General features: G+C 28.9%; 1 protein-coding gene across 1 annotated transcript; it reads left to right on the plus strand.

Annotated features, from left to right (window-relative positions):
* Window positions 1-3,953: 3,953 nt before the first annotated feature.
* LOC111288205 (heavy metal-associated isoprenylated plant protein 20-like) lies at window positions 3,954-5,554 on the plus strand. Its single transcript, XM_022878991.2, has 3 exons — window positions 3,954-4,112; window positions 4,289-4,364; window positions 5,167-5,554. Exons 1-3 carry the CDS (start codon window positions 4,029-4,031, stop codon window positions 5,457-5,459), a joined length of 453 nt encoding a protein of 150 aa, XP_022734726.1. The 5' UTR covers window positions 3,954-4,028; the 3' UTR covers window positions 5,460-5,554.
* Window positions 5,555-9,734: the final 4,180 nt, after the last annotated feature.

Here is a 9,734-nt window from a genome sequence, read left to right on the forward strand (position 1 = left end):
TTGAACTAATATGACTAAACTATATCTTGTGTGCAACGTTAGAAGTGTGCATATTCCCCTCTTTGTTTGGCTTACTTGGGAAATACAGATAAAGGGTTCATAGTGAGCAAGGAGATTAGCATGGCCCCTGCACAAGGATGACACACACAAATGGAGAAATGGACGAAGTAGAAAGGCGGTTGGATTGCCTCTTTTTCTCAATCAAGCGAGTAACTTGTCCAAATAATAACAAAAAAAAAAAACAAAAAAATAAAAAAGAAAGGGTATTCAGTATCATGTAGCTTGTTGTGTGATGGGGTGCTCAAGAAATTTGATGGGCCAACTGGCTTGCAACCCTAACTTGGACATGTTTGGACTATTTTTGAGAAACTTGTTACTGGTCTTGGACCTCTCAAAACGGATAGGCTTGAGCGTTGAAAGACATTCTCTTGGTGGCTTAGTTAATTATTTTGTAGATTAGGTTATTCAATATTCATATCTAATTTTAGATAAAAATTGTGTTATAATTTATGTTGATATAAAAATATGAAATATAATTTTTTTATTTTATTAAATTTATATATAATTATTATTATAATTTTAAGATGTATTATTTTTATATCTTATTTTTATATCGTGTTCATATTATATCATCGTCTCATGATTAAATTATCGAATATGTCATTTGTGATGAACATTGGACCGAAATGAAAACAAAAACATGGCAGCTTTACCGGCCTAAAAGTAAAGAATATGGCTTCTTTTACTGCAAATCTTTCTTTGTTTTTCCTTTGTAAAAAATCTGGCTCCACTGCGAATTTGAAAACAGGTCAAATGGCATATGCTAAAACCTAAATACTAATCTTCTTGTAATACTTGTGGTAGACTATAAGAGTTGGATTTAATTAAATTGATATTTTTCAAAAATAATATTAGACTTAATTTAAGTTCAATAATTTCGAATTGATTTCTTAGTTTTCATATATTTTAAATTATTTTGAGTTGGAATAATTTCAAATTCAAATCAAAATGAACCCGAGTTGGATTTTGATATTAAGTTAATTTAAACTTAAATTATTAATTTTTTTAACAAATTAAATTGATCGGGATCAAATTTGAGTTTGTTTTAATCTTTCGAATTTAGATTAGTTTTGCCTACTTTATTAACAAAAACATTAACAATAATTTTGCTATATATATAAAACTTATATAAGGGAAACACCTGCTTTGAATCCTCCAAATTGTAGTTCCTAGCTGAATTATTGTTCATGATTTACATGTTTAATTATTTGTATATATTTTAATCATATAAACATCCTAACCTATCTCACAGCCTAGTGACGCCAGGTCGGCAAGGTTTGCAAACGTGACAGGCTTAATTAACATAGTCTCCAAATTTGGTTTTGCCGTTGCTAGCTGTATTTTACTCCAATCTTATGACCAAATTTATGAGTTTGTAGGAAAAAATTTATCACGTGTCAACCAAACAATCCAAAACAAATTGTTTTTAATATAAATACCTATTACAAGAGATCAATTTCTTATAATAAATAGGCTAAAATACTAAAAAAAAAAAAAAAAAACCTTATTCTATTTTTCTTAAATAAGTTCTTATACTTTTATTGTATTTAAATAAATTTTTATTTCGAACAAAAGATTAATTTACATTAAGAGTTTATTTAAATACAAATTAAAAGTTAAGAATTTATTTGGACATAAATTAAAGGTTAGAGATTTATTTAAATGCAAATTAAAAATTAGAATATGTTTGGATGTAATAAAAATATAGGAATTTACCAATTAAAGGAATTTTTTGTTATTTTAACAAATTAAATATGATTTTGGAACTTGCACTTGATATTGGGCAACCTTGATGGAAATATAATATTCAGAAAAAAAAAAAGTGATATCATCATAATTCATAAATTAGCAAATAAGCATATCAGTGAAGGTTTCTTGTGTGATTTAAAGTTGATCTTTTTGTTGAGTCCTGAATTACTTGAAATTGAGAACCACTATTTATTATTATTTTGCACATTTACTTGTGACCATAGTTTTTACAATCCGCAGCAGAAGAAGCAGAATGATATGAAGAAATTAAGACGTTTACCAAAACTTCAACCAACTCCGCCAAGTTGGCATTGTCTTTCTATATGATCATGATTCTTGAATCATCTCCTGCAATTTGCGTGACCTAAAGGTTTTCTATTTCAATCTTGGCACTTGGCAGTACTTTGTAATTTAAGTTTAACTCTTTGCCAAGTAATTTCATGACTTTTCATAATCAAATGTATACCTCTACAAGAAATAAGATTAGATCAAAACATACTCTGCATAGCTTGAAATACTTGTATTTATCAGATATGGAAGGAAACGAATTGTTGGCTATTTAAGCATATGGCAGAAACAACAATACAGGTGATTGATCGAATTAAGGACACTCTCAAGAACCGATTACATGAGTTAATTATCAGATTGCTGCAAACATAATTAATAAAGAACTATGTGATGCTTGGAACCTTAATATTTCTATTTTAGAATAAGTTGCTATAAGAACTGATATCCATTGATACCTTGTAAAGATTGTTGGATTGTTGCATTGCAGCAAAATTCTACTGACTTTGAATAAATAAAGTTATAACTTTTGAAAAAAATAGATAAAAACAAACAAATATATATATATATATAATTTTCTACCATAATTTGTACATAAGTGTGGAAAAGATAGTTTTAGAATAGGACCCAACGGGATCATCCTGATAAACTACAAGGTGTAGGTAGAAATAGGAGGGGACATGGCAGCTTTCAGCTATGACCCACGCAATGCTACTTGAAACTGTCGATACTCGGGTTTTCAACCTATCATGTATGGGGTGGTTCATGCTTACATGCACGTCCTTTTCACATGGAAAAGGCTATACAAAATCCAATTTTTAAGCTGTAACTTATATATATATATATATATATATATATATTCATTTATTAATTCTAGAGTTCCATATCTTGTGGTTTGAAGTTTGAACAGTTATCTACATACCCAACCAATTAACATGCATAATAAATAGAAAATGAAATGGAATAATTATGGGGGAGGGAAGCATTATAAACAACGAAAATCATCCTCGAGTGGATGGCTGGATGTTTGCCTTACATATAGGGAAGAAGACTTTACATAAGATAGAATTATGGAAAGGTTCCTTTCTTCTAGTTGTTTCACCTAAAATTCTTGAATAATAGACCCCATTTCATTAATTGATCATTTTCCACATTCAAATTTAGCCCAAATGACAAAGGTGTCATTGCTTGTTTAGGCTCCATATACTTAAATAATTGATGCGCTTTTCCAAGTTTTTATGTGTGAAAACCAGCTAGCTATATATCTCCATCAACAACGATGGCAGCAATTCCTCCAAAAATAATAATAATAATAATAACAAATCACAATAACACAGTTTCGTTTTGGAAGATTGCCCTATTGACACTCACCATCACGTGATCTGTCACATTTTGGGCTTCAAAAAAAGTCTCAATGATTGTAACGTTATTAACCGTGAAAAAAGATGTATCACTATGCTTGAATTTTATTGCAAGCAATGAAATCCAACTCTCATCGTTTTCAACATTTAAGTTTCAATAACCTAAATATTTGACCAAGTTATTATGCAAACAATTTCCTAAGATTCCTTGGTTCAGGAGTGAAAATGAAATTTAGGGTTCATTTGATAATATAACAAAAGAAACTTTAATTATGTTGTGATGTCATTTTATTATTGGATTATGAAGAATTTAATCATAAAACGTAATTGTAATTCAATTCCTCGTTGCATGATATTTTAGAAAATTTGACATAATTAAGAAACCAACTCATTATCTTAATTTATTATATTAAAATTCCAAGCAAAAGTACTTGTTCTACAATAATACTATTCTCTTGTTAAGTCTTATTGCCCATTTCCCCACCATCATTTACTTTACCTCCTATAAATACAACCCCAAAGTCTTTCTTTTGCTTTGCATAACTAGTTGAAGAGAACAAGGGAAACAAAAAAATGGGTGCTTTAGACTCTCTCTCTGACTATATTTCTGATTTAATCTCTGTTCATACCAAAAGGAAGAAGCGTAAAGTAATGCAGGTCGTACTTCTCAATTCCAGTATTTTCTCTTTCTTTTTTGGCTTCTGATTATACGTTATTCTTTGCTCTGTCAACTGTGTTAAGTGCTTTCTTTTACTATTTTGGTGTTGGTAGTTAATGATTTTTCTTCGGCATGTTAAAACTGAATGTTGAGTTCTTCATTGTTGTCTACACAGAATGTTGAGATCAAGGTTAAAATGGACTGTGATGGTTGTGAAAGGAGAGTCAAAAACGCTGTGTCCTCCATGAAAGGTGCAATTTAAAGCTCTCTCTCTCTCTCTCTCTCTCTCAATCTTCTGTCTTTCTTTACTTAGTTTATTTATTTATTTATTTATTTTTGGTGTTAGTCATGAATAATCCTGATTCATGGCGGAAAGCCCTTCGGCCAACCAGGCTAAAATGAAACAAAGCCTGTTAGCTATAATAATCCATCAAAGCCTACTGAATCATGACGGTTCATTGCAGCCTTTTGAAGCTCTTTAATTATCTTCTGCAGTTATACCTTATTCTCTGAGAGCTTTCTCGTATTAAAAACTGGAAGAAACACGATAGCTGTATTTATGGTTCTCTTCCCGTACTGCAAAGTCTTAAAACCATAAATTTCCAACAGAGAAAAACAGAGATTGCAATAATTTCTAGCTCCTTTTTTTTAACTTCCATTAGTAAATTCACAGTTTAGACTGCTTTGGCATAGCAAGGGAGGCTCGTCTGTATGTATAAATCACTTTAAAGGAGGATAAGAGCAAACAAGTTTCTCTTGAAACAAACATATAGCAGTTGGAACTTGGAAATAATATCTTTCTGTTTTCCCTTTGGAAACATTAAAAGCTCTTAAAGATTGGAGTACCATAATAAATGCTAATTCCTACAAACCAAACAGACTCTTAACCCCCACCTACATCATCTACTCCTTTCACGTTGTAAATATTCTGTCCTTGTCATAACTTATTTAAAACTTTACCCCAATTTGCTTCTTGCCACTTTTTATATTTTTTTTCCACGTAAATTCCATGAATTAGTCATATATATGTTTTTTTTTTTCTATCTTGTTTAGGTGTGAAATCAGTTGATGTGAACAGAAAGCAAAGCCGGGTGAGCGTGTCAGGATATGTTGAGCCAAACAAAGTGTTAAAGAAAGTGAAGAGCACAGGGAAGAGAGCTGAGTTTTGGCCCTATGTCCGTTACAACTTAGTGGCATACCCTTACGTTGCTCAAGCCTATGACAAGAAGGCTCCATCAGGCTATGTTAAAGACGCAGTGCAAGCGTTGCCTAGTCCAAATGCAGTTGATGAGAAGTTTGTTACTCTCTTTAGCGACGAAAACCCAAATGCATGTTCAATCATGTAGCCGATTTCGATGCATGAGAGCAACTATAAAGCCATGCATGCAGCTGAAGGAAAGGACACAATTTTCTCTGTATGTATGTATGTATGTATGTACATATTTATATGAATACTTTTTGCTGTTACATTAACCTAATACTCCAATTAATTATTGCAGAAGGGAGAGGATGATGGGAAAGTTTTGTATGAAATTTTTTAGATAAGATTCATAAAGATTTTAATTAAATAAAAATTAAAAATTAAAATCGATAGATTAAAAAGTTTCATTACATAAATTAAATATGTAAAATTTGAAAAAATTTTAATAAATTTTGATATATATTTTTAAATATATATTTTTAATAAAAATATCGATAAAATTTTTACTTTTGAATAAATATCGATTAAATTTAAATTATAAATAATTTTTTTAATAATTTTTTTTATAAATTATTGATCTTCACATTAAATTTTATTAATCCATCCGTTTGAGTTTTTATTAAATTATTTTTAAAAAAATTTTTACAAACTTTATCTAACAACTTTTCCGAAAAAGATTATGATATAATGACTCTCTCTCTCTAAACCATCGTTCTTTCTCTCTTGAGTTCATTAAAGTGGAAGAATACTTCTTGGTGTTCCATTTAATATATTGTTTTTATTAAATTTAAGAAGAAATAATACATTAAATAAAATTTTTTTAATAAATATCATCTTAAGTTAATTATACTTACAAACACTCAAATGACATTTTAAATAACAATGAATGAGGAGATAGGCCTCCTGTAATTGTCAGCACTTCATTTTCTAACTCTAAATAATTTAAAAGTGTGATACATACATGTTCACTAATGCAAGCCAACACAGACAATGTCTCTAACAGGGAAAAGGCAGTACCTATATTTTTGTCACTAATATAAAGCAAATAATTTAATGGACAATATGGAATTAGTGTTACTAATCAAGTTTTTTAGCATAAAAGGTTTTAGGTTTCGCTCTTTATATTTTCGTCTCGAATTGGTTTAAACAAATTTATTTACGTCGAAATTTATGAAATCATAAATTCAAATTTGAGGCAGCTAAGAGAAGAGTAAATTTTCTTGTCACTTAAGCCAACATCCGTTAGCCTTATATTAATCAAGTTTTAATCATGTATTCATGTCTTTAAGCCTTAAGATTATCAGGATTAGAAAGAAATCCTAATCTGGTTAGGTGAGATTGTATTGTTAGTATTTTAATGATCAATCATATTTTTATTGGGCGGCAGCAGTAATTTATGTTGCTCTGAGAAAGAGTTGAAGCAGACCCATGAGCCACGTGGGCCACCAATTACAATCTAAAAGCCTTGCAATCCAATACATTTGGGTTTAAGAATATCCAGATTTTGGACCTACGCTAACCAGAATAGTCATTCCAAAAAATGATAGCCCATTCTTCTTTACAAAATTTGAGATATTTCAACTTTATATTTATTAGAGTAACATAAGCGTAAATAATTAAAAATACTATATATTTTTATACTTAAATTATGTTTGATGTGGTAAATAAAATAAAATAATAATTATTTTATATTATATTTGATTTTTTTAAATGAAAAGATAAAATTATAAAAAAAATTATTTTTTTGATATAAAATAATTCAATCATCTCAAAATAAAAAAATATTTTTAATTTATAACATTAAATTTATTATTGTATTATATATTTAAAAATTATATCAGTAATTTAAATTTATAAATTTTTAAAAAATAATTTTGATTAATAACAAATTATTAAATTCTAATCTTTATATATATATTAAATAAAAAATAATATAATTTTATTTAATATAATTTTATTTATCGTCAAATTTTAAACTTTCACCGTTCACCAAATTATACTATATTTTATTCAATTTTTATCAATCTGTGAACTGATACTCACCTATCAACATGGGCCTTTTAATCGAAACCGAAGAATATTTGTAACTGAAGTGATGTAGAGAACTGATGACAGTCACAGCCCAATGAGGCTCTCCCTCACTCACATTAGTAGGCATCCAAAAGAAGATCAATCGTGGGTCCAGGACAAAAGATTAGATATATCATGACTCTGCCTCTGGCGCATGGGATCCCAAAACAGTGGACCCCCCCAACCAATCCCAGATTTTTTCATGATCACATCTATCCCACTCCTCTAATCAGACTGTACTTCAACCTACGGCCTACGCCCCCACCCACCTCCCTTAAAATTTTGCCTCAGATGCTGATCTCAGAGGATTTGTTTTTTACCTCTTTTTGGGGAACTGCAACTGTTGGATAAAAGTTAGTGGCAGTTATGGTAAAATTCGTGAGAATAAAAATCAATGGATTGATAAAGAAGCAAAGTAAAGGCACACCAGAGGAAGGCGGTCAGTAAAAATATGTATTATACTAATAAAAAAAAGGGTTTGAGAGCTTTCGGGTTTTGGGACAGCATGCCAGTGAAACATGCAGGTGTGGGCAGCAAGTCATGATGGAGCCAACACACAGTCACACACACTTAACCCAGGCTAGTCCCAGGCCCCCCACCAACCAGCCTCTCTACTTATTTCTGATTTTTTTTTTTTCGCTGCTTTCTTTTTTGACCTGCGTGTGATTGCGTAGTGTTACTTGCGTTTAGCCTTTGGGAAACCCAAAAAAACAAAAAAACAAAAGCTCCGTAAGACACGAGGAGACCCAAAAGTCCACAGACTCAAAACCCACACAACTGGCTGCTGCCATGGTTGAATGCTTGATGGTTGGTTTGGTTGTGTTGTTCAAAACACCAAAAAGGTTAAAAATAAGATGATGTATGATTGGGAATTGTGAAACATAAAAGGTTAATAAACGTCTAACCTTTTTCTTTCTTTTTTGTTTGCTTTGTTTCAATCCCATTCTAATCAACTATATATATATATATTTCTTTTTTCCTTTGCAAATTGCAAGAATGATATTGGCATCGAATTTTGAATTGAAGATCAGAATTTTGGAATCATAAAAAAAAAGTGATTAGATTAATAATTTTTGAATAATTTTATTTATAAATAAAAAAATGAAAAGTTATAAAACAAAATAATAAAGTAATGGAAATGATGTAATATTGTATATATATGATTATATTAAATCAATTCAAAAATTAAAAAAAAAATTAATTTACCTTATGAACCAAAAAATTACCCTTAACAAATGACCTTTGTGATTTTTCTTATTTCATTTACTTCTTCCCTTCAAAGTTTTTTTTTTTCTTCAAACAATCTCATTGCTACACTAAAAATATCAATTTTTACAGAAGCTGATGTAATAATAAGATTAAACAGGTATTACCAATTTTGTTGGGTCCATTTGAAGTTAAATTTGTTGTTCAAGCAATATATCAAACTATATTCATTAGCTTAAGTCAATTAATACGTCTGTTAAGCTTATAAAAAAAAAAGAAGAAGGAAAATGACAAGGCTCTCAAACAAAGAGACTGGACCATAATTAATTAAGGAAACCTTAATATTCCTTTCTTTGTTTTAGCAAAGTTTTAAAAGGCTCTGTTCATTTTCTACCACACAAATGTTTTCTTTCTAACTTTCTGTATGTTCGTTTAGCACTTTTTGCAAAAGTTTCTTTTAATACATGATATGATTGAGCTAAGGGAGTTCTTCTTATTTCATCAATTTCATCTGGATTTCAAAGTTCAAAATCAAAATTTTCAAATAAAATCTTAAAATTTAATCGTTGAAATATTTATTTGGATGTAAAAGTTTTTTGATTGATAGGCAGAATTATCTGTCAGGTTCTTTAATCTAACTCAACTTGAGTTGGGTCTTGGATGAAGTTTTTAAATTCAAGATCAATTCAATTAAAATTGATTTTTATTTAAATTTATTTTTAATAAATTTTAATATATTAAAATTTTAATATAAAATTATTTTAAATAATTTAAATAATAACCAATTTAAATAAATTTTTATAAATAAATCAAATCTTAAACAAATTAAAAAAAAATGACAATCAAAACTTGGCTTGGTCCAATCTAATCTACAAACATATCTATGCAAATTTGTATATTACACATAAAAACAAAATCTTATAGGGTTCATTTGAGTGGACAATAAAATTAATTATGGTGAAATTAAAAATAATAGTTAAGATAAAATTAATTATTATAGTAGGAAGATTAAATATTATAATTGTAAAATTAAAATCAATAATAAAATATATATTTGAATATAAAAATAATGATAATAATGAAATAAATAGAATAAAAAAATTTATTATTAAAAATATTATATTAAAATTTATATATAATACAA

Source organism: Durio zibethinus, chromosome 4 (genome assembly GCF_047325235.1).
Source record: "Durio zibethinus cultivar Kanyao isolate XHJ-2024 chromosome 4, ASM4732523v1, whole genome shotgun sequence".
Classification (NCBI taxonomy): Eukaryota; Viridiplantae; Streptophyta; class Magnoliopsida; order Malvales; family Malvaceae; genus Durio; species Durio zibethinus.

Excerpts from the sequence above, each read along its gene's own strand:
- LOC111288205 (XM_022878991.2), top strand. The coding sequence starts at position 4,029 with ATGGGTGCTTTAGACTCTCTCTCTGACTATATTTCTGATTTAATCTCT. Across the intron at positions 4,113-4,288 it reads AGAAGCGTAAAGTAATGCAG|AATGTTGAGATCAAGGTTAA; the intron begins GTCGTACTTCTC and ends TTGTCTACACAG. Across the intron at positions 4,365-5,166 it reads CGCTGTGTCCTCCATGAAAG|GTGTGAAATCAGTTGATGTG; the intron begins GTGCAATTTAAA and ends TATCTTGTTTAG.